The 24,027-nt window shown below is 61.6% G+C and overlaps 1 protein-coding gene across 10 annotated transcripts in view; it reads left to right on the top strand.

Annotated features, from left to right (window-relative positions):
- BRD1 (bromodomain containing 1) overlaps window positions 1–21,127 on the top strand; it is a 34,886-nt gene extending 13,759 nt beyond the window's left edge. For 4 of the 10 annotated variants that reach the window (XM_033865815.2, XM_033865814.2, XM_033865813.2 and 1 more), the window contains exons 4-13: window positions 3,350–3,481; window positions 3,867–3,995; window positions 4,332–4,644; window positions 6,118–6,378; window positions 11,078–11,572; window positions 17,595–17,730; window positions 18,156–18,283; window positions 18,600–18,709; window positions 18,896–19,050; window positions 19,683–21,127. In XM_033865815.2, the coding sequence (XP_033721706.1) occupies window positions 3,350–3,481; window positions 3,867–3,995; window positions 4,332–4,644; window positions 6,118–6,378; window positions 11,078–11,572; window positions 17,595–17,730; window positions 18,156–18,283; window positions 18,600–18,709; window positions 18,896–19,050; window positions 19,683–19,866 (2,043 nt within the window). In that variant the 3' untranslated portion in view covers window positions 19,867–21,127. Of the gene's footprint in view, window positions 1–3,349; window positions 3,482–3,866; window positions 3,996–4,331; window positions 4,645–6,117; window positions 6,379–11,077; window positions 11,573–17,594; window positions 17,731–18,155; window positions 18,284–18,599; window positions 18,710–18,895; window positions 19,051–19,682 lie in introns of those variants that run through there. The other 6 variants (XM_033865817.2, XM_033865816.2, XM_033865818.2 and 3 more) reach the window with 6 other exon arrangements.
- The last annotated feature ends 2,900 nt before the right edge of the window (window positions 21,128–24,027 follow it).

Here is a 24,027-nt window from a genome sequence, read left to right on the forward strand (position 1 = left end):
CGGGCCTGGAGTTCGGGTCTCGGTCAGGGCTGTGTCGGAACACGTGCCCGTGGGCCGGGAGGGCCAGCTGTGGGCTGGGGGCCGTTCAGGAGGCCGCAGGGCTGGAACCATGGGGACTGAGGTCAGCTGGCTTGCTTGGGTGCTGTCTCGGGAGCTCCAGGAAAGGGGGGCGGGGGCGGGGGCCCAGAGTCTGCAGGCCTCTGGGGTGGCGGGTAAGCAGGTGTCGCAAGATCGGGGCAGCGAGGCAGGACGGAGGGCTTCGTCCTCGCCTGGGTGACGGCAGAGAAATGGGAGACGTGGAGAATGCAGCCCCAGGAGTCTCGTCTCGGGGCCCTGGGGGGGTGCAGGGTGAACCGCGCTGGGAGTGGCGGCCCGGGGCCTATGTGGTTGCCGGTGGGACCTGGGCTGGGTTTGGGGGCAGGAAGCTGGGGGGTTGGAGGCGTGTGCACGCGAGGGGCCTGCCTGCACCTCAGGGGAGCGGGGTGGGGGGTCACTCCTGGTGGAGCATGTGCTCTCAGGAGGCCGGCACGAGGGTTCGAGACCAGTCGTGTTGTATTCCCATCCTGCCCCACACGAGGTAGATTTGTAACGATGGGAGGATTCACCCACAGGAAACGGGAAGGGGAAGCGTCAGCTCTCTTGGCAGAAGGAATTGGGAGGAACCACAGAGATCTGGGTCCTTATGACTTACACTGAGCCCTGAGGTGTACCTTGGCTTGGCCAGGAGAGGGCTCTGACTGGGTCTTACAGAGCCCAGCTGTGTGGCCTGTGTGGGCAGGGACACGGACGCGGGGCGGCCTGCCACCCGCCACGCTGGGGGCGTGAGCTCCCGCTTCGTGGGAAGGACAGGAGGCGGACGGGTGGAAGGGCGGCACCCAGCTCCTTCTTCCATCGCGTTCTAGCAAAGTTGACTTGTGCGGACGTCCGAAACATTAATGTTCCACACGGGACGTTCAGGGCTTGGTGTGATTTTTGATGTTCTTTGAAACCTTAAAATTACTTGGTATTAGAGGTTAAGCTGACTCATTTAGCCCTGAGCCGGGCTCTGGAAGAGGGCACGTGCAGCCCTTCCCTCCCGTGGCCGCCTTCTGGTTGGGGACAGACAGACAGATGGAATGAGCTGGCCTGGGGCAGACGAGGCGCCTCGGGTTGTTGGGTGCTGCCTCCTCGGTGGTCTGTTGAGAGCGGGTCCCCTTGGCGGTGACCCTCCCTGGAGCCTGTCCTCCGCCATCCTGCAGAGCCTGCTGGGGGTGAGGGCCTGCAGCGAGTGCTGGGGTGGGGTGTGGCTCCTGTCCCTCCTGTCCTGCCTTTGAGCGAGCATGCCCGCCCACTCACCCCGATGCGCCCCCTGGCGGGAGAGCGTCCCCTGTCCGCTCTCTGGTGGCTTTGGGACAACACGGTTGTCCTGCTCTGCTGGGGCAGGGCCACTCGCTGTCTGCCTTGCTGCCGCTGGCGTCAGCTTCAGGGGCCGGGGTGGCTGTCCCTCAGGGTCTTTAGGCCCTTGGTGATGTCTGGGGAGTCGGGTGCGTGTGCCAGGGCCTCACCCCGCAGAGCTGGCCTGCCCTGTGCCTCCAGCACAGGGTTTTGATCCGACCTAGGTGGTCCTGACCCTGGGGGGGGTCTTGGCGTCTCCCTTCCAGGCGGTGGGTGTCCTCCCCTCCTGTGTTGGGTGGACCTCGGCTCGACTGCAAGCCGTCCTCTAAGAGCCTCTTTCCTGAGAGTTTTTTGGAACCAGAAATGGCTTCATCACCGCCCCAGTTTGTGGAACTTCCCAGGGTTGGTTTTAGGTGAAGTAAGACCACTTGAGCAGAGTCAGAAACTCAGGCCCTTTCGTGCAGAAGAGGCGTGGGCCTCAGTCAGGTCCTGCCAGTGGTTCCTGCGTGGTGGGGCCGTGGTACGCGGGGAGAGCCGCCCTTGGCGGCCCTTCAGCCCTGCAGCCGGGCAGTAGCGGGCAGTGCGCACAGCAGATGGGCACCAGGGGCTTGTTGGGGCTTACCTGCCTTCCTCTCCCTCATTATCAGCTAAACATCCTTTTAGCTGATATTTTCAGTGTCTGTTTCAGACTAACGGACAAGGTGATTTTCAGATGCTCTTGGGGAATTTGGTTTTCTAAGCCCACCTTTCAATGTATTTATTTACTGACTTTGTTCATACAGCCGATGTTACTGTTAACTCCTGGTTGATGCCTGAGAATTTCAGATAACGTAAAAACAAGCCCAGTGATTGGAATCTGGTGGAGCCTGGAGGACGCCTGGCGGAGAGGAGGCCCAGGGCCAGCCCATGTCCCCGCACCCGGCCTCCTGGGCCTCGCTCTGCTGCGTTTCCCCGTAGAGCGAGAAGAGAGGTGCCTTGCAGCTCGTCATTGGTTCTTTGCCTTCAGACTCCAAGGTCCTAGAGGGCAGTGTCAACCCCTGTGTGGTGGCCTCAGGGTCGATCCTCACCGTTTCCGCCCTCGGGGCAGAGCGCCCCCTGCTGCCAGGTTCAGGCTTCGGACTGGGATAGGACTGCGATAAGCGTCGGGGGCCGGACCCCGCCTGCTGGCTGTGCTGTTTCCGCTCTGTCTGGATGGGGGTGGAAACCCGAGGGGCAGAAGGGACCGGGGAGAGAAGAGGGCCTGAGAGTTGTGCCGCGTGTTCCGGCAACAGTGCCGGCGCTGCTGCCTTAGCTGAGGCTGGAGGTGCGTGTGTCCACGACGGCAACAGGGAAGGGGAGCCCCGTGCATAAGTCGGACTCGGCTTCGGGACTGCTGTAATCGGGAGGGCCCCAGACACCCGCTGGAAGCCTTCGCGGGGCTGGTGTGGGGAGGTGAGGAGCCCGACTGCCCCCTCCTCCCGGAGCTGTGGTCAGGCAAGCCTTCCGCTGAGATGCCGGCACAGGGTGGGCTGAGCCTGGGCACGTGGGCTTCCTGGTGGTGTTGGGCGCAGGCGGTAGAGGGTGGGCGCCTGGGGCTGGGGACGGGCAGCAGTCCTGACCCTCCGGGAGGAGCGCGCTGAGGGCCCGAGCGCCTGCGCAGCGCTGGGGCGGGAAGGAAGTGAGGACGTGTGCGTGGGAGGGCTGGGCGGCCTGGCTGGGCGAGGGTCTTGGGAGCGCCTAGCCGAGGCTGCCCGGAGGGCGCGCCGCCCGGGCGGCCAGGTCTCTCCACCGGCGTGCCCTGGTCCCCAGCCCTCGCTGCTCAGCCCCATCCCTCCCCACCAGCGCTGGCCTGGAGATGGGCTGGCAGGGTGCGCACGCGTGTCCCCAGGAAGGACGTGCGCGGGGCTGAGACGCTGGGGAGGTGGCGCCTGGGCCGTGGAGCCCTTCCTCGGCGGGTCTGTGCGGGGGACGAGGCCGACTCCATTCCTCTCTTCAGAGAGAAAACGACGAGGAGATTCAAGCTGCCAAAGAGAAGCTGAAGTACTGGCAGCGGCTGCGGCACGACCTGGAGCGCGCGCGCCTGCTCATTGAGCTCCTGCGCAAGCGCGAGAAGCTCAAGAGGGAGCAGGTGAGGCCGCGGGGGCGGGGCGTCCGGGGGCGGGGCGGGGCGTGCAGCTGCTTGTCCCCTGGGCCCGCAGTCCTCGCCCCCCTGCCTCCTCCAAGCCGTCCTCCCTGGTGAGGGGTGCAGGCCCGTGCAGGCCGGGTGACCGTCGCCCTGGGTGCCAGTGGCTTTGGGGGGGTGGCACTGACCTGTCTTGAAGGAGGCTGGCTGGCCTGGGGTGGTGTGGTGTCCATTGCGGTCCCGGGAAGCACGGGCAGGAAGGGGCGCCGTGTGTGCCCGTAAAGTGGGCCACGTCGGCCACAGGGTGGTGTTGAGCACTTGAGGCAGGAACAAGTGGCTTCTCAGCGGGAGGGTCCCCTCGGGCCCTGAGACCGCGTGCGCTGGCCCCCAGGTGAAGCTGGAGCAGGTGGCCCTGGAGCTGCGGCTGACCCCGCTCACCGTGCTGCTGCGCTCCGTGCTGGACCAGCTGCAGGAGAAGGACCCGGCCCGGATATTTGCCCAGCCAGTGAGCCTGAAGGAGGTGGGTGTCCTCGCCCTCGCGTTCCCCGTCCTTCCTCATGTCTGCGGTGACCAAAGGGATGAAGAAGGAGCCCTTCCCAGTGTGTGTCTGCCCGGCCAGGGGACGGGTTCCTGCGTTTGTGCTTTAGGGGCCTTGGCTGGGAGGGTCCTTGGAAGGACCCAGGCTTCAGTTCGGTGTGTCTCACTGCTGCCGCTCGGTACTGTGTGAGCATGGCGTGTGTGCGTGTTCATGTGTGTATGTGCGCGTGGGGCTGCCTTAGGTGGCAGCCGTGCTGGTTACGTAGCACGGATGAATCCTGTTTTGTCTGTAAACGGCTGTTTTCTTCCCTGGAATCAGGTTCCGGATTATCTGGATCACATTAAACACCCTATGGACTTTGCCACGATGCGGAAACGGTTAGAAGCGCAAGGGTACCGGACTCTCAGGGAGTTGGAGGAGGACTTTGACCTCATCGTGGACAACTGCATGAAGTACAACGCCAAGGACACGGTGTTCTACCGGGCGGCCGTGCGGCTGCGTGACCAGGGTGGCGTGGTGCTCAGGCAGGCCAGGCGCCAGGCCGACAGCGTCGGCTTCGAGGAGGCCTCAGGGATGCACCTGCCCGAGCGGCCCCCCGCGGCCCCCCGGCGGCCTTTCTCCTGGGACGACGGTAAGCGCGGCTGTCCGGGAACAGGCGGGAGGGTGCTCCCCCCGCAGACGCCGTACGGGTAGGCCCAGGAGAAAGGGGGTGGGAGCCACACACTGACTTGAGGCTTCCTAGTAGCCTCATGAAAAAGCGGAAAACAGGCGAAACTTATTTTAGTGACGTGTTTTTAACCCACCGTGTCTCGTGGCGATTTTAACGTGTAAGTGACATAAAGATCACGGAGGGCCGCCTCCACTGGCTTCCCATTGCCTCTTTGCTGCGTGGTGTGTGTTTCACAGTCAGTGCATCTCTGTTCAGGGCAGCCACGTTTCAGGGTCCCACTTGAGAGAGACGCGTGGCCTGTGGCCCCGAGCAGGACGGCCTGGGTCGGCCTGATACAGACGAGGAAGCAGTGTAGCCGGGGCCTTGGGCCCATGTGGGCCCTACGGACTTGGGAGGGCGTCTGTGGCCAGAGCAAGGCTGTCGCTGTGCTTGGAAGTTAGCAGGGCACAGCCACGGGGCCCTCTCCCCGGCGGTGCACTCCTTGCGCCGTGGCCTTGGGGGGCCTGCCGTCCGCTGACTCGTCCGACCCTTGGAAGCTGCTGCCTTGCTGCACGGCTCTGCCCCCACAGGAGCCCTGGGCGGGCAGGGGCGCGGGGCCGCGGAGGTCGGGCCTTGCAGGAAACAGCCGGGCGAGCCACCACAAGTGCTTGCGTATGCTTCCGCACCCAGGTTTCACTGAGGATAGAATTAGGGATGCAAAGTCTAACCCGCCCCTCCTTCAGCATTGGGGTGCACGAGGGCGGGCCAGACGCTGTGGTGAGCTCCTCAAGCGACGTGCCTTCTGTTTCCGTGAACCTTCTTACCTGCGGGCTTTTGTCGGGTGCCTTCTGCTGTGTCTCCCTATGCCGTCGTCTCGTTCCCTTCGTGGACGAGGTGGCGCTTTAGTAACAGGTGTGCCTGTGGGGGAGGTGTGTTCCTTTGTCTGGGCGGCCGCGCGCTGCCGTTTTTGTCCCAGTTTTATCTGCAGGGGCTTCTGTAGACTTGTTTTGTTTCTTGCCCGCTTCTCACTGATTTAAGATAATCTGTGCTTTATGAATTTTGGTGTTTGGCTGAAATGGAAATTGCTAGCGGTTTTTGTAGTAAATGTGCCCCAAACTCCAAATTATCTGTGAATTTTGCAGCCCAGTTTTAGAAAAGCCAGACGGCAGCCTGGGCCTGAGACTTGAGGTCAGACACCAGTCGCGATGCGCAGACGCCCCACGCTGGCGCCCTCGGGGAGTCCACACCTCCCTTGGGCCCTTTCTCGGAGTCTTCGCTTGGCCTGGGCGGCTGGTCTCAGCAGGAGGGCTCGGCGTCCCTGGGCGCCGCCCCTGCTCCAGTGTACGCCCCTGGCGGCGGCCCTCGTGGGCGCCACGCGCAGATGGGGGCCCGGGGCTCCCCGGTGGGGCCGGCCGGGTGGTCTGAGGCTTCTGATGGCCGTGCCTCTGCTTCCAGTGGACAGGTTGCTGAGCCCGGCCAGTAGGGCCCACATGGTCCTGGAGGAGCAGCTGCGGGAGCTGCTGGACATGCTGGACCTTACGTGCTCCATGAAGTCCAGCGGGTCGCGGAGCAAGCGGGCCAAGTTGCTGAAGAAGGAGATCGCCGCCCTTCGGAGCCAGCTGAGCCAGCAGCACAGCCAGCCCCCGGCCGCCGAGTCAGGTACTGCAGGCTTTGAAGAGGACGGTGCTCAGCTGGGGCAGGAGACCGGGGAGGAAGGTAAGCACGCTCGGGGGCGCGGGCCAGGAGCGCTCGGAAACCTCCGGGCACACGCCAGGCCGTCCGTGCCGTCCGCGCCGCGTTTGGGCACTAACGAGAGTCTGGGGCATGGAATGAGACTTTTTTCTCAGCTTGGTTCCGGAAAACTATTTCAGGAGCACCGTCTATGTCGTCCGCAGCCTTGCCAGGGTGGTTGGAGAGTGACAGGGGCCCCACTGTGTGTCGGGTCAGGATAGTGGAGCAGAGTCGTTGCACTGGGTGCCTGGTGACCTGCGCGGGGTGCGCTCAGCCCTCACTGACTCACTTCTGGGAGGGCGGAGGGCCTGGGGGGTGCGAAGGTCCCTCCCGTGCTCCGTCGTGGGCCGAGCGTGTGGGGCACAGGGCTGGGCCGGACGCGCGCCCAGAGGAGCCCCCTCCCCGGCAGGACGGGCCGTGGACGCCAGTTCAGCCTGGGCTCTGGGAGGTGCCCTCCGGGGGCTGGAGCTCTAGGACGGGCCGAGGGCCCCCCCCATGCTCTCCTTGCCTCACCTGAGGGTCAGCACGTTTCAGGCAGCGACACGTGGAGTCAGACTCCCTGCGAGCACAGCAGTTGGCCGCTGTTTTACGGTCTTTCTGATTTTTTTCCCCACCGCTTCCAGATAAGAATAACAAAGACGTTAATCAAACCAGACGCCAGGTTGTTCTACAGCTTATCTTTTTAAAAGAACTGTGGTGTGCTGTGGACGGGTGCCAGCCTTGTGGACCTGCCACGTCCTGGCGGTGACCGCGTGTGCCTCTGCATGGGCGCCCATGAGTGGGCTGGCGCTGGGCGTCCCTCTGGCGGAGCAGGGTCCTGCGTGTCCCCCTCCTTTTTTATCCAGTTGCCTGAGGCAGCAGTGGGGCAGGAAGGACCTGGAACCCTGAGCTCTCTTCCCTTAGAGAGCGACCCTGAGTCACTCCTGCAGACTTTTCCTCGCGATGGCCTCTCTGTGTGCATGGCTGCGCTGTCAGCTGCAGGCTCTGCAGCTTCTCCTGGGTTCTGGGAGTTACGTTAGGTCCGTAGAGTCTGGGGGAGCCTCCCTGCCACCACCTGCGCCGGCCCTGCCTCTTGGGGCTCTGGTTCTGAGGAGCTCTTGCCCAAGGGGACCTTCGACAGCCGGGCCTACCTGGGTTCCCGGGCTGTGCCCCCTTCTGTGCCTTCAGGGGTCCTCGGGGTGCAGGGTGGGCCTGGAGCGTGGGTTCTGGCATGGGCACCTGCTTGCCTGCCAGCTGGCCCCTTCCCGCTGCCCGAGCTGCCCCTCCGGCTGAGGGCATGCGTTTCTCTTCTTGTGCAAAAGAGTGGGTTGGGGGGAGAATGTGTCGACAGGTTGGTCCGCCATCAGCTTCTGAGCTCTCCTGCTGGGCAGGCGTCCCTGGCGGCCCCTCTCGCTGTTCCGTGGGGCTGGCCCACATCGGAGGAAGCAGGTGGAGGCGCGGCCGGCAGATGTGAGCAGGGAGGCCTGGAGCCGTGCTGGTTAGGAGCGACACGTGGAAGGAGAGGTGTGGGTGGAGAGGAGAAACAGCCGGGCTTGTCAGGGAGGGTGGGGGGCGCCCCCCGTGAAGAAGCGGCGTGGCCTCCAGACATTGGGGCTGGAGTCGTGTGGCTGACACAGAGGTTGGTGGAGGCGGCGGAAGCAACCGTTTGTGAGCGAGTGTAGAAACGTGTACTTGGGATCACCGTCCCGGGGCAAAACTCAAGAATCTTCTGAAAGACTCAGGACCACAATATCGATCCGTCGCGCTTGAAAGAGTGGTGATTTCTCAACATCAAACGCGGTCTTAGTTGTGATTTAATGTTCACGGGTTTCTGTTGGAAACCTGAGCAGGGAGGAGATGCTGGCGTCAGGCGCCAGGCAGGGGCGGCGGGCGTGGGGCTCCGCGCACCTTGGGGCGGGCGCCCGCGGACTCTGCCCGTCTGTGCGGTGCTGGTCTGGGGCCGTCAGCCGGGGAGCCTCGTGCCCGGGTCGTCGGTTTCACACACGGTGAGGTTTCCGTCGAGCAGCTGGGGGGTGCGGGCAGGGCAGTGAGGACGGCATGGCCGAGGCCGTGGGCCTGGGTCGCTGAGGGGCCTCTGCCTCTAGCTGTCGGGGCTTTGGTCCAGTGTCGGGTTCGAGCCCTGTCTCCGCTGTTTTAAGCCTGCGCCCGTCTCTTTCCCTGGAGGCTCCAGAGGGGCTGCCAGGGTCAGCTGGAGGCTCGAGTGAGGACAGGGGCCCCTGACTCGGGAGGGTCGGTGGCACGGCGTCCAGACAGGTGCCTCGCTGGTTCCCCGGGCCGTTTGTGGCTTTGCTTTGGAAGCGTCTCTTGGGCGGGTTGGCGCCACGGGTGTGGACGGTGGAGAAGCTGCCCTGCAGATGCCCCGAAGCAGTGGGGCAGGTGGGGTGCCCCGAGTGGAGCCGCCGGGCTGTTCTGTGTGTGATGAGCTCCTGTGAACAGGATTTCAGGTGCTCTGCATTCGTTTATGCCACGAACGAAGAGCGTTTGTTCTAGAAGTTAATCGAGCGCTTTTCACGAGCGTTTAAGCGGCGTGATTGTTCGCAGCCAGTGACTGTACAGGGACTTGCGCTGTCATGTCGGCTCCGTGTGCACCCCCACGCCCCCCCCCAGGGCTCTGCTTGGCACCTGCTCTGAGCGTGGCGAGCGCGGCGGGGTCATTGGTCACTGTGCTGTCTGTCCTCGTCTGACGGACGAGGGCACGGAGGCTTGGGGCCAGTGGCCTGCGAGGGTCCCGCAGCTGGTGGTGGGGGTGGTTTGCACCGGGTCACCTGAGCAGCTTCTGTCCTTGACGCCCACTCTGCATCTGCGCGGCCCTCAGAGGCCTGGGAACATGCCTCTGTGAGCCGCCCCGGCAGACTGCAGGGCCCTGTGCCATAGCGTAGCCTTCAGGGAGGGGAGGGTCGGGTGGCCCCTCTGAAGAGCCCCCCCGTTCCCCGCGGCTGGCACAGGCTGGGTGTGGGCGCAGTCCGCTGTGGACCACGTGGTCCGGGGCCTCGTGTGTGGGCGGCCAGGGCCGTGGGCGCCTGCGGGGGGCTGCGGGGCGGCGGCTGCCCCAGCAGGAGCGGCCAAGCCTGGGGGTGGGGCCTGAGGTCGCCTAGCGCGCTTGCTGAGTGGGGGGGCCTGGGGGGGGGCGGCACTGCCACCCCTGCGTCCCCCTGCCTGCTGAGGCTGTGGCAGATGCTGACACCTTGTTGTCAGGTCAGCACGAGAGCCCTTGTGGGTCTGGGGGCGGGTGGGGGAAAGGGAGGGAGGAGGGCCCCACCCCTGGGAAGATGCCCTTGGTGTTCCTAGTGAGTGACAGGAAGCCTCCCAGCGGTCACTCTGCATGTCCCTAGTTCCCACCTGGTCAGTGTTCCCCACGTGGTCACGAGCAGCGGGCGGGGGAGGTTCCTCACCAGCCGCGCGCCAGCAGTGGGCCTCAGGCCCTAGCGTTTCCACACATGCGCAAGATGAGTCAGTGTCTCCTGAAACTGATGCTTCTAACAGCTTGTGGTCCAGGAGAGGCGCTCTGCTCATTTTCTGCGTCGCTGTCACGTGCCTTAACAGGCTTTGAGCGGCGGTTGAAAGCGAAGGCCCCTCTGGGGCAGAGCCTGACCACAGCTGCCTGGGCAGAGTGCTCCTGCAGTTCCGTGCCACCCTCCTGGGCTCCGAGCCTGGCAGGCTCTCCTCACCATAAGTTGGGAGAATTCTCGAAACATTTGCTCAGAGACGTAAACGAACCTTAGAAGTTGTGTAGCTTTTCATTTTCAGAATGACTTTGGATTTAAAATATTAACCTTATGTGTTCTAGACGGTTTTGGGGAGCTGTGCAGGTTTCATAAAATAGAAACTGTACTTTGTGATGATACGTACTACTTAGTGTCTTCTGGTTTTATGTCATACGTCCTGAAGCCAGTATCCGCCTTGCCTGGAGAGCAGCCTCGGTGGCTTTATCCCAGAGGCTGTGCCCGCCCCGGCCAGCCCTCCCTGGGGAGGCTTCTCCAGCCTCTCGGGGCCCGGGGCTGACAGGCCGGCTCTCAGGCGTCTTGTTCCCATGTTAGTAACTTTTAAAGCCTTTTTCTTAAGAGGTTAAAACAGTCTTTGTCCAGAGGTTGTGTTTTTATATTTAAAGTCAGACTTAGGAGAAAGAACTTAGGTTGTAATGTCTCTGGAGGTGGCACAGAAGTTAGTGTATCTGAGAACAGAGTGGGAAGTGTTCCTGCTCTCCTGGATCGTTCGCAGCCACTCACCACTCCCTGGTTTTGACACGACTTAGAGTGCCCTGGTCAGAAGTCAGGTCTACGTGCTGTTTCCTCTGTCTGCTAACCTTGTGGACCAGGTCAGGACTGTGGGAATGCCCGCTTAGAGCCCCTTAGTTACGTGAAATATTTTTCTTCCTCAAGGTAAGTGGATGTTGATTGCAGAAACTGTCATGAACTCGAATGATGACTTGACGCTGGCGCACGTGCGGTGGTCCTCAGGGTTGTCTTCAGAGGGTAGCTCTGGACACCTGGGCGCCAGGCGCCGCGGCCTCGGTGTCAGGGAAGCGCACACAGGGTAACCCGCGGCTGCTTGCAGACAGTTGTGTGTGATGCTGTGTTTCCTTGATTGAATTAGTATTTTGGTGGACTTCACATTTATAGTAAGTTTTATAATAGATTTTATAATTATCAGTTTTCAAAAATCACTTTATTTATAATTTTTTCAGGAGATAAATCTCCCCCTAAACTTGAACCATCAGATGCATTACCTCTTCCTTCAAACTCGGAGACTAATTCAGAACCACCAACCCTCAAACCAGTAGAACTCAACCCAGAGCAGAGTAAACTATTCAAAAGAGTCACATTTGGTAATGAATCACATAGCACTTGCACTCAGAGCGCACTGGTAATCGGACACCCTCCAGAGCCCACCCTCGCCAGTAGTGGCGATGCGCCGGCGGCGGCCTCCGCGGTGGCGGAGCCATCAAGCGATGTAAACAGACGCACTTCTGTTCTCTTCTGCAAATCGAAAAGTGTAAGCCCCCCAAAGTCTGCCAAGAACACTGAAACCCAGCCAACTTCTCCTCAGCTAGGGACCAAAACCTTTTTGTCTGTAGTCCTTCCGAGGTTGGAGACTCTTCTGCAGCCAAGAAAAAGGTCGCGAAGCACCTGCGGCGACTCCGAGGTGGAGGAGGGGTCCCCGGGAAAGCGCCTGGACACAGGTAAATGCCGCGCCGGCCGCGTTCTGTCTCGGGGCGGGGCGGGAGTGGGCGGCGGGGGTGGGGGGTGGGGTGTGCCAGCAGCTTCGGTGTTTTGCACTTTGTTGTCCACGTAAGAAGACAGATGGTGTTTTGCTTTGAGAAGCCCTGAATCATAAGTCTGAGGTGGCGCCACCTTGGGGGGCCTGGGGGCTGGGGGCCCTGCTTGTCCCTCCCCTTGGAGAGCCTGGACCCAGGCCGCCTTCTGAGCGTGGCTGGCGCTTGGCTGTGCTGTCCGTGTGGTTGGGTCCAGGTGCAGCAGGTGACGGCGGGCGTCCCGCAGGCCTCCCTTCTGAGGCCCACAGGGTCTGGGCTAAATGCGGCGTGTCACCCACTTGCTTAAAGCGTCCTTTGACGTTTTCTCGCTGCCCTGTGTGGCTTGGTTGGTACACCCACGATGGGTTATCTCCTGCTGAGATAACACTTGAAAGTGTTTCTCATTTGCTACTAATCTTCTACGGCTTAATCGTGTCACTCACTCACCCAGACACCCCTGCGCTGGCCCTGCGCCAGGAATTTCCCTCCGGCTTTGTTTGCCGAGGCACCTTCCCGCTCTCTCAGAGCCAGTTTCCAGCCGTGCCGCCAGGAGGCGAGGGGTGTCTGTGCTGGTCGCCTAGCCGGTTGCCGTCCGCGCCCCTCCACGGCGGCGGGCCCGCGGGGCTGTCTCCTGGGGGCGGTCTGAGCTCCCTTTGGTCCCGGACGTGGACCAGAGCCGGCTCGTGTCCGCTGCTGCTCTGTCTGCCGCATCCAGGCAAAGAAGTGCGTCTCCTCCTCCGGCGGTTGACTCAGTTTGAGCCACGGGTTCGTGGGGCCGGCTGGGTGCCTCGGTCCCGGGCGTCCACCCTGGAGGGGCGGGCGGTTGCAGCCCGGCGTGCGGGGAGGTGTGTCGCTTGGCTGGCTGTCCTTCCACAGTAAACTTTTGCACACGTGATTAGGGTTATTGAAACGTTACATTTTGTGCTTTTAGTTCGATGGATCAATATCAAGTTGGTGTTTTTTGATAATTTGTTAAAACTTTATTTCTGAGTGCTGCCAGCTGCTTGAGTGTGTCCAGGGTACAGATACAGTGGAGCCTGTGTCAGTGCTCGGGGCTCCTTAACTAGCCTGGGGCCTTTCTCGGCCGAATTTAGCGAAAGAGCCTCGGCTTGGTTTTCAAGCGCACTGGAGGGTCCCGGCATCTGCACCGGGAGGCGAGTCAGGGCGTCGTGTTCTGGTGCACCGTTCGCAGGGCACTGCGGTCAGGGGCCCCTGGCGAAGCTGGTGTCCGGGGGGTGGGCTGCCAGGCCCCGACGTGGCCCTCGCCGCCCGGCTGTTCTTCTGGAACCGTTGCCCTCCATGGGCCTTCAACCGCCGGGCTTTCGGGGCCCTGTTGGACTCCCTCACCAAAGGTCCCTTGTAGAAAATCACGTCCGCTCCTTCCGGTTTCCGTGTGTAGAAAGTCACGTCTGCTCCTCCCGGTTTCCGTGTGTAGAAAATCACGTCCGCTCCTCCCGGTTTCCGTGTGTAGAAAATCACGTCCGCTCCTCCCGGTTTCCGTGTGTAGAAAATCACGTCCGCTCCTCCCGGTTTCCGTGTGTAGAAAATCACGTCCGCTTCTCCCGGTTTCCGTGTGTAGAAAATTACGTCCGCTCCTTCCGGTTTCCGTGTGTAGAAAATCACGTCCGCTCCTTCCGGTTTCCGTGTGTAGAAAATCACGTCCGCTCCTTCCGGTTTTCGCGGCTGAGCCGAGGATCTTGCAGGTGTTCAGTGGTGATGGTTGAGGTCGGGAGTTTCCCGCAGGCTTTGCATGAGGGCCGGGGCGCGTCCGAGGTGTCGACCCCTATGGCCTGGCTCAGACGGAGCCCTTTGCTTCCCATTCCAGAACGGCGGTGCCTGCAGTGGTGTGCGGTGAGTCCTCAGTGTCTGCTCGGCCCTCGGCTGGCCCGTCGCCCGGGCGTCTCGTGGGCTCCGCGGCCGGGTCCCTTGCCCCGAGCGGCAGTCTTTGCAGTCTCGGGATTTGGGGTATTCCGAACCTTCTGTTTTCCAAGGGTCCGTCTGCGTGCTCTGCCTCGTAGGGAGCCCGCGGGTGTCCACAGTGTGCTGCAAGGCCTCCAGGTTAGGGTGAACCCCGCCTTGTTCGTTCCGGGCACTCAGGCCTCTCCTCGGAAGCGCCCGCGGGCGGCGTCGGCACGCTGGCTGCTGCTCCTGGAGCCGTGCCGCCAGGCCCTGCGTGGTCTCCCGGCTTCTTTCTGTGACCGCTGGCTCGTGGGCCCCAGGCCAGGACACCGTGCTGCCCGTCTCCTCGCCTGAGATGCCTGCGCGCGGCTCCCGTCGTGCGCGTGGCGGGCCGTGTGCGCTTGCGTCTGTCGCCGTGTCTGCAGGCTGCTCGGGCAGGAGGCTGCTCTGCGGGGCCTGCGTTCCGACTGAACGGCTTTTTCGCTGGTTTCCAGGTTCTCGTTTTAACTAACACGCTGGGTAGTTCACTCTTTGAATCCTAATTATTTTCTCTTACCTTGGACTGGAGTTGTGCAATGCGGTCATTTTGGAACGCAGAAGGATCCCTGCACCCTTGCATTTCACCCAGTTCTTGTGGATGACATTGGAAGCACCCGTTCAGCCGCCCTCCAAACAAAAACACAAACAGCAGCCCTCGGAGGAGCCGTGCCCCCCGCCCCCCCCCGCCCCTCTGTAAGTCAGCCAGAAGCCCGCAGGTGCCGGGGCGGCGCCTGTCCTCCAGCTGTCTGGGACCTGGCTGGGACGTCGCTCGGCCTCCCCGTGGATAGGGTGACGATGCAGAAGGAAGCCTTGGGCCGAGGTGCCTGGAGAGCGTGCTGCGTCCACAGATGACTCGCGTGGATAGAGCTTCTGACCCGCCCTTGGCCGGCACAGGACCGGTCTGAGATGACCAGGGGCTCTGGGTTGGGCGCTGGGCTCGGGAAGGACTGTGCAGGCCACACACGGTGCCGGACCACGTGGCATCAGCCCCGTGTCCCCTCGCTGTCTGCTGTTAGCGCCTCCTGGCTCCCGCCGGGCCCGCCCGCCCTCGCTTGTCTCTCCTCTGGCTTCTTCTCCCGCTCGTCCCGGGGCTCTCGGGGAGGCACAGTTCTGTCTCTGGTCGCCACGAGCGGCCGTCTTGGCTGCGGGCCTGGGGGCGTCCCGTGCTGGGCGTCCTGGCGAGCCTTGCACGCTGCTGCGTCTTCTTGGAGCCGGTCTGGGCAAAAGCAGGGTGTTGGGATCTTACTTGATGTGCTTCTGTGTTTTTATTGAAAGGTGGAAAAACGCATAAAAAATGCAATTCTGTTGCCAACAGTAAAAATAAAATCTTGGAGCCAAAATAACAGGCATGCCCCCTGCTCCGACCGGCCGGCTGCAGTCCCTGTGCGCACTGGCCCTGGCACTGTGTCGTGTGAGGGGACCCCTTGCGTCCACACCGTGTGGTGGCAGGGGGCGCAGCCGCTCCTGTCGCTGTGCCTCTTGCTGGGCTGCCGTCCAGGAGGTCTTCACGGCCCGGCGAGGGCGTGGTGGGGTGGACCTCGGGTGCTCGGCACCCCTGTGGGAGCACCTGGAGGCTTCTTGCCACCCGGCAGGTGCGAGGCGTTCAGGATGGAGGTCGCTGCAGCCACTAATGACCCGCGTCTCGGGAGGCCTGGGGGCGCCTGGACGGCCTTGAGCTGCAGCTGGGCCGGGGCTCCCCGCTCGGCATGCCCTCCTTTGGGGCAGAGAAGGGAGTTTCGACTCCGGGGTGCCTCCTCTATCGCCCGAGGCGTCAGCCCTGATCCCCAGGGGCTCTGGGGGTGCAGCTCATGTCTGGGGGGCGTTGGCCGGTCCCTGAAGGCACTTTTCACCCGGCACTAACCTGGCTCTCGGAGGCACCACGGGGGCACCTGTGTCTGCCTGTGGCTCTGGGCCCACTTCTGTGCAGACCTGTGACCCTGCCCTGCTGAGTGGCATTTCAGGTCCCTGCAGGTCTCTGGGTGGCGTGGGGTGGCTTGCGGAGGCTGGCCCTGCTCTGGCCACGTGGCCTCGTGCCCTTGGGCTTGTCTGCTGCTCAGTGCGTGACACGGGGAAAACCATACGTGACTAGCTGGTCACCCTGGAGGCGTGTGTCCTCTTGTTTCCCAGCTGAGGACTCCCCACTTCTGGGTCTTCTCCCCTGGTGTCACTTGTCACCATGCGTGCCATGTGGGTGATGCCTGTGCCGTCTCCCGGGGACGACATGAGTGCAGGCTTGCTCGGTGCCCTGGAGCCGGGGCCGCTTTCCCCTCTCCTTTCTCCGTAGTCAGGAGGCCTGTCCTTCGTCTGACCTTCACCACGCGTGTCCTGTGACGGGTGCGCTGCCCTTCCTTTTGCCATTCCTGGCTGCCGCCTCCTGCCTTGGGATGGGGGGGGTCGCGGATGGCAGGCCCCATGCACTGCTCGCCCCAGCTCTTCCCAGGTGCCGGGTACCTGTCACAGGCGGTGAGACTCCCCGTCACCTTCTAGGGCTCCTCTTCCTGCTCTGCCAGGAGAGGCGGATGGGCAGCCAGCTTTGCCGGCGGGAGGTTGGGCGCAGGGGGAGGCCGTCCACGCTGGCTGTGCTTGGAGCAGCTTGGTGGCTGCGTGACCTTGACCCCTGGGCTGTCGCCACACGGTGCGTCTGGACCTGGCCCAGTGTCGGGTGCTGTCCTGGGCCCTCCCCGGGGGGTACAGGTGGGATCTTGTAGCAGCGCTGGTGCTGGGCTTGCGCCTGCGTGAGCGTGGCCCCTCCTGGTGGACCTGGGCCCCACGGGCTGGGACCACCAGAAGCGGCCATGGTTCAGCCCCGCAGCCTTGGCCCAGCCGCTCTGTTTCATGGGCCTGCCTTCCTGAGGTGGTTTGGTCCAAGTTCTGAAGATGAGTGCAGCACCCGCCATTGCCTGCAGGTACAATGTGAATTAGGTTTGAAACGGAAAACGCTAAGCTTTTCCTGTAGCTAGTGGTGTTAGGTCTGACGGAGATGGAGCAGGACGTCTGACTGGCTCGCTTAGGGAGAGTCGGGGGCTCTGTTCTCTTCGGGAGCAGCAGAGCGCGCTCTGTTCCTGCATTTGTACTTGCCCGCGGATGTCTGTCTAGGTTTACTCACCTCCCTTTGTTTGCAGGAAAGTAACGTGAAGCAGATGAGAATCCCCTGTAATCTGGCTTAACTACTTCAAAAATTTTTTGAAAAAATGGATTTAAAAAATTTTGAAGCACGAGGAGTGGGATTCTTTTCTGGGGAAAAAACACGCCTTCCCTGCAGCCGCCGCACCCAGAGGGGCCGGGCTGGGCCTGGCAGCGCTGGACAAAGGCGGCAGCTCGCGGCCCCTTCTGACCTGGGGTGTCCTTCCTGCCTCCTGCTGGCGTCAGACTTTTTGGGGGCAGGATGTGTGGTTTGGCTTTGAGATTTGCCTCGATTGAAACACTTCTCAGGTGCTAAGGTGAAGCCGTTGGCTTGTTGGGCTGCTGGGGGGTTCTGGCCCCCTGGTGGCGCGTCCTCACCCGTGTGCCTTGGTGCTGGTGGTCTCGGTGGCGTCTGGACACAGGGCGCCCACGTGAACGAGACGCTTGTCTTGGATTTCAGGAGGTCGTGAGCGTTTTTGGGGGCTCCTGCTAGTGCTTTGTTTTGAAAGAAGGTTTTCCTTAGACATGGACGTGCTGATCCCCCAGAAGCCCGTGGCTCCCCTCCCCCCACCCCCCGGGGGCCCCCGCCCAGACTTGGGGCCTCTGTCGGCGGGCGTTGACCGTCCAGGAAGGAGTCGCAGGAGGCCCTCCTTGCCTTTGTGGGGCCTGTTTTTAAGAGCACCTTCTGGAGACCAGTGTGCCCTGACTTCGCCGTGCCTTGTCATCTCCGTTCGGTGCCCCCGTGCCCCTGTCCCCGTGTTCTGAGCGTGCTGGGTGCTGGGGTGGGCAGGGCGCGATTGTCTGGCGTTGTCCCCGGTTTAGAGATGGTGGTGGTGCGGGCACCTGCCGCGGGGAGCTGAGCTCAGGGCCGCGTGCGCCTGTGTTGCAGGGCTCACCAATGGCTTTGGGGCCGCGAGGGGCGAGCAGGAGCTGGGCGGTGCCCCGGGGAGAACGGCCGCGCCCCGCCGCCGCTGCGCCTCCGAGTCCAGCGTCTCCTCCAGCAGCAGCCCGCTCTGCGACTCCAGGTGGGCCCCACCCCGAGCCGCCCTCTCGCCCGCCCTCCCTCCGTCCCTCCCTCCCTCCCTCCGTCCCTCCCTCGGGGGCAGTGTCTCTTCCGCAGTGATCTGCTTTGTAGAATTTCACCAGAAGTGGGAAGGCAAACCCCATAGAAGTCTAACTTGAGTGACGTCTATACTTGGTGTTTTCCTGCCGAGTCTTGCCTTTACCAAGTTGGTGGCTGGGAATTCCCTGGTGTCCAGTGGTTAGGACTCTCACTGCCGGGCCCGGGAGTGATCCCTGGTCGGGGAATTAAGATCCCACACAGTGGGGCCCAAAAAAAAAAGGTGGCCAGCACGGCCCTGCCGTCTCCCTTCCCTCCTGACCCCTCCCCGCCTCCCCTCGTGCAGGGCCCGCGGCCGGGCTCTGATGGGCCCCTCTTTCCCTCCTGAAGCTTTAGCGCGCCCCCGTGCGGCCGGGGCAAGCCCGCCCTGGTCCGCAGGCACACGCTGGAGGACCGCAGCGCGCTGATTTCCTGCATCGAGAACGGGAACTACGCCAAGGCAGCCCGGATCGCGGCCGGTGCGTCCACGCCCGCCACCGTCTTGTGCGCGGAGTGGGAGATGCTGGGGACCTGGGGGCCGGAGGCCTTAGAGCTGGGGGAGGGGTGGGGTGCAGGGCGACTCGGAGTCGCGGCTTGAGGGCGGGTGCGGAGGCCCTAAGCACCACTGTGGGCGCTGGGCCGGCCTTCTGCCTCCCCCGGGCTCTCGCGCCCTCAGGCCGGGCCGGTCGCACCCCCAAGGCCCGTCTTGCCACCCTGGGGCGGCCTCAGCTGTGCAGCGTGTTGGGTCCCGGGGGCCCTGCCCCTCTGACTCCTTTCTCTCCCTCTTCTCCTCAGAAGTTGGTCAGAACAGCATGTGGATTTCAACTGACGCCGCGGCCTCCGTCCTCGAGCCCCTGAAGGTCGTGTGGGCCAAGTGCAGCGGCTACCCCTCGTACCCGGCCCTGGTGAGCCACGTGGCCGTGTCCCCGGGCCCTGGGGACAGGCGTCCTGTGACCACCTGCCGGGAGACGCACACGGGGGTGTCGGGGTGTGGGCAGAGTTCCTTGAGACCCCCCTCTCGTCAGGCCCTGGCCTGCTCCAGGGCACGGGGTGCGAGGGCTGCGCCGCGACCCCGTGTCCTCCCTCGGCAGATCATCGACCCCAAGATGCCGCGTGTGCCTGGCCACCACAACGGGGTCACCATCCCGGCGCCGCCGCTGGACGTGCTGAAGGTCGGCGAGCACATGCAGACCAAGGCGGACGAAAAGCTCTTCCTCGTCCTGTTCTTCGACAACAAGAGAAGCTGGTGAGTGCCCGCCGGGCCCTGGGTGGGTCCGTGTGGTCCCGACGGGCCTCCCACGGGCTCCCAGACCCCTGTGCTCTGCCAGCGGATGCCCCTGCCTTGGCCCCCGACGGGCCGCGGTCCAGACCCTGACCTGAGTGCCCGCGGGAACTGCCCCCCCGCCCTTCTGGCGCCGGGCTCGTCTGTCCTCCGCACTGTGGCCCTTTCTGTGCCCGAGGCTGCTCGGTGGGGAGCCGGCCGCGGTGTCCCGCGCGGCTGCATTGGGCTTGTGTGTCTTGCTGCCCCCCGACCCGGGCAACCCCCTTGCTGCATTCCCTGTGGCTCAGTGGGTCTTCCGGACCCGTGGCCCTGCCCTCCACTCCTTGCCGTGTGAGTGCACGTGTCGTGCGTGTGTCTGTGTGTGTGCGTGTGCCCCGTGGTGGCCACTCAGGTGTGGCGTGGACGGCCGAGGGCTGCAGCGGACCCCCGGGAAGTGACGCTGATAGAGGAGGTGACCACTGATCCCGTGCTCGGGCGCTTTCCGCGGTGCCGCTTGGCCTGAAGTGCGCGATGGCGTGGAGGCTGGGTGTGTGTGCGGTGGCCGAGGGGCAGGTTGGCGCTTGCGCATCCTCACAGTGCATTCTCTTCCTTCAAAGGCAGTGGCTCCCGAAGTCCAAGATGGTTCCCCTTGGCATTGACGAGACGATAGACAAGTTGAAGATGATGGAGGGGAGGAACTCCAGCATCCGGAAGGCGGTGAGGATCGCCTTCGACCGCGCCATGAACCACCTGAGCCGCGTGCACGGGGAGCCGGCCAGTGACCTCAGCGACATAGACTGACGCGGCTGTGGCCTTGTCCATAGTGTCGATACGCTGTACATACTGTATATTGTTCACCACTTAACTTATTCTGATTTTTAGGTGTAGTTTAATTCTTTCTCCCAGGGAGGGGGAGGTTTTATTTCCCAGTTTTCTATGAAATCATCCCTGTCTGGGCGCTCTGTGAATGGCGTGGGCGCGTCCCCCGAGTGCAGCTCTGTGCCCCTCACGGGTCGCTCCAGAGGGCGCTGCCGGCCTCACTTTCTTTGATCTGTAGCTGTTTTTTGTTTTTTTTTTTTTTAAAGACTTTTGAATGTTTAATAATTTTGTAAATCATGCTCTTTACACAGAGTACCACTTATTTAATAGACGGGATGTAAATTTACAATGACAAATGTGTATTTTAAGAAAGAAAATGACATTATTTTGAATGGTACTTTGTGGAAAGAGGTGGAGAATAAACTTATGCCGCGCGCATCACTTGCAAATCACCAAAAACACTCCGCCGCCCCCGTGAGGGCTGGGGCAGCGCCTCCTCTGGGCCTCGCCAGCCTCGACCACGCGCCAGCCTCCGCCTGTCCGCGCCAGCCTCCCACGGGCGTGCCTCCCAGCGGATTATTTATTGTAGAAAGTGTATCATTTGCTTTATAACGAGAGATAAATTGGCAGAAGTATATTGATATGCGTTTTATACAGGACATAAAATCCAACTTGCTTCGGGAGCAGGATGTGTTGGTTGTTGTACAGATGACTCTGGCTGTGTTCTTTGATTTTGTAACTTGTAATCTTTTGTTTACAATGAGGGGCTTTCTGTAACTTGTTTTAATTTAGAACACTTTGGTAGCAATAGAAACTTTGGATACATTTTTGTATGGTACACGTGATGTATATAGAATTAGTACTTTATTTTTTATTTTTAAGAGGTAAAGCATTATGTTAGGGGAAAAGGTAGGGTGGGTTTCCAAAATGGCATTTTTTATATTAAAAAATAAAGTCAAGATTTGGACGGTGTGTCCCTTTCATTCCTACACCATTAGAATGCCGGGTGGGCGTGCAGCCTGGCGGCCGGGCGGGGCCGGGGCTGGGCGAGGGTCCCTGCAGCCGAGGCACGCGACACACCTTCATCTCAAAGTGTCGCGGGATGTCATTATTTATTATCTTACCTAATCATATTTTTATTTTAAAATGGTAGTTTAAAATTTTTAAATGTTTTTTTTTCTTTTAAGTCTGCATCGTTTGTAACATCTCCATAGAAACTTGAAAATAAAACGTCTTCCTTTGATAGTTTTGTCCCGTGTCTGACGGACGCTTTCTCTCTGCTGTGGTTCTGGGGTCCTCGAGGAAGGCCTGTTGGGGCCACGTCACCGCGGGCGAGGCCCCCGGCTGTGGTCGGAGAAGGGACGGGAGGGATGGAGGGACGGGGTCTTCACGCCGGAGCCTGGAGCTGCACCTGGGGCCTCCTCTGCCCCCACTGTCCCAAGTCACGGTCACGCTGAAGGTCGCGAGGGGCTGCCGCGGCCTGAGCTCTGCTGGTGGTGTCCTCTGGCGCCGAGTCCTGCTGCTGTGGTTTCCACGGAGCCCCGCCATCCTGGCCGCCAGGACGTGTCCGGGCTTGTTGGTGGGGCCTCCTGCGCGCTCAGCTCAGCCCGCCCTGCTGGAGCTGGCCCTTGCCGCCGCTCGGGCCCACTGGGCGGGCGTCCAGCCTGTCCCCGTTCGCCTGGGGCTGTGTGGTGTCAGCACCGAAGTCAGTGTCCCGGGAGCTCCTCACCCGTACCTGGGGCCCCTGCCAGTCCGGGGCAGCCCCAAGGAGCCCCCGTCTCAGAAGCTCACTCGACCCAGCACTGGCCGCCCGACCCCACCCAGGGCGTGGCTGTGCCGCGGCCCCAACCCCGAGCAGGGGCCTGGCAGGTGGGGCTGAGGGCGCCCCGCGTCCTTAGCAGGACCTCCTGGGTCCCACTGCCCTCTTGGATCAAGCCCCGGGGGCCCTGGGGCTCCTGGCTGTGGCTTCCTTCTTGGAGGGCCTCTGGGCAGGTGGGCAGAAGGGGCAGCTTCAGAGCGCAGGGGGGTCTGTAAGGGCAGCTGGGGGCGAGGACCCAGCAGGGACACTGGGGCGCCTCAGGCTGGAGCCCAGCCCCCCGGGAGGCCGGTGGTCTCTCCTCGAGACCTGCAGTTAGTCCCGTGTGACCAGCTGCCTGGGGCCCTGGCCCTGCAGACTTGAGGCCGCAGGGCTGGGGACTCTGGGGGACACTGGGGTCTTGTGGTCTGAGCAGTGGGGCCCAAGCCTCCGGAGTGCCCACGTGGCAGGCCTGCGTGGCCCCGGCATCCAGCTCCCAGCGCAGGGGCAGAACTACAGCCCGGCGCTGGGGCGTTTCGTGTCCAAGGCAGTGTAGACGGTGCTCATCGTGTGACTGGGGCTCCCGGCCCTGTCCCCCCAGGCAGGGTCCAACCACGCGGTGTGGCCTCCTCCCCAGTTCTGTGGGCGGCACTCAGGGTTTCCCCGAAGCAGACAGGGATCCTCACGTACCCCCAACAAGCCCTCTCTGGGGTCCCCCACCCCAGACGTGTCCTCTCGGTGTCCCCCTTCCAGGCGTGCTCTGCGGGTAGGGCAGACTCCCCACTCCTGGACCAGGTGGGTTTGGCTTCTTGGGGGATGGGGGACAGAGGTCTCCCCCAAACCCTTTCCCCCAAACCAGGGGCTGGCCCCAGGCTGGGGAGGGACTGTCCACACACCCCTGCACCCCACAGACTTGTGGGGTCAGATCTTGCCACCCTTGCTCGGACCCCGGCCCCTCCTGGGACCCCCAGGGGAGCTCCCTTGCAGTGAGGTGAGGCCAGGAGACAAGATGAATGGGAAGTACCTGGGAGCATCACTTCCAGGAAATGTCCTCCATGTGGGAGGAGTTTCCTCCTGCTGGCTGGAATGTGGATGTGGCGGCTGGAACTGGAGCAGCCATTTTGGACCATGTGGAAGGCGGCAGAGCCACAGGCTTGATGGGGCTTGGGCCTTTGACGTAAGCACAGAGCTTTCCTGTTGTGAAATGCAATTCATATTTTATGGCAAGACAAAAAAAATTTAAACAATGTTTTTCTGCCCTTTGGCCCCCTCTCTCCCCCTCGCTGCGAGTTGTGTATCTGCATGTTGCATCGACCACACCTTCCCCACTGGCAGAAATGCCTGCTCAGCCATAAAGAGCAGTATTCTCCCAGCATCAACACGACAGCTCCTTAAAGATAAATTTCCTTCTCCATCTCCTAAGGGCCCGATGACGCTTAGATCGGGATTGTGTAAATTGTCAATAATACGTCATTTGATGTACAGCCCTCTGTCTCAAAAACCTTATATAACTGTGCCTTGACTTCTAGTGGGTGGAACAGTTCTCAGAGCTTTCTGAGATGCTCCTCCCCGGGTTATAATCCTCAAATTTGGCTCGAATAAAATGTTCCATTTCTTTTGTAGATCAACCGATTAATTTTTCTTTATTTATTTACTTTTAATTTAATTTAATAATTTTGGCTGCATTGTGTCTTAGTTGCGGCGCGCAGGATCTTCACTGAGGCAGGCGGGATCTTTTCATTGTGGCGCGCGGGGCTCTTCGCGGTGATGCGCGGGCTTCTCTCTAGTTGCAGCGCGTGGGCTCTGCAGTTGTGGCACGTGGGCTCTCTTGTTGTGGCGCACGAGCTCAGTAGTTGTGGCGTGCGGGCTCAGTTGCCCCGCGGCATGTGGGATCTTAGTTCCCCGACCAGGGACCGAGCCTGCGTCCCCTGCATTGGCAGGCGGATTCTTATCCACTGCGCCACCAAGGAAGCCCTCGACTGATTAATTTTTTTGTCGACACTACCAGGCCTGAAGATTTTTTTATGTGATAGAAACGTTACCTTTTAAAGCCACAGCTGTTTTCTTTAGAGCAGGTAAATCTCATATCGGTCAAGATGAAATCATTAAAATTCCAGAAAAAATCGTGGAGTGATTATTTACTACCATGGAGTGAAGATGATCTTTTAAAATACGACACAGCCTCCAGAAACCACAAAAGAAAGTATCAACGTATTTAACAATGTAAACTTAAAAAGTTCATGTGGGTGTGGTCAAAAACATCCCATGACTCACAAGGAAGAATATTTGCAACTCAAACCACAGAAAGAGGGCTCATTTCCTTAAGAAATAAAAGTGCTACAAATCAG

The sequence above is a fragment of the Tursiops truncatus genome, chromosome 11 (assembly GCF_011762595.2).
Source record: "Tursiops truncatus isolate mTurTru1 chromosome 11, mTurTru1.mat.Y, whole genome shotgun sequence".
In the NCBI taxonomy this organism is placed as follows: domain Eukaryota; kingdom Metazoa; phylum Chordata; class Mammalia; order Artiodactyla; family Delphinidae; genus Tursiops; species Tursiops truncatus.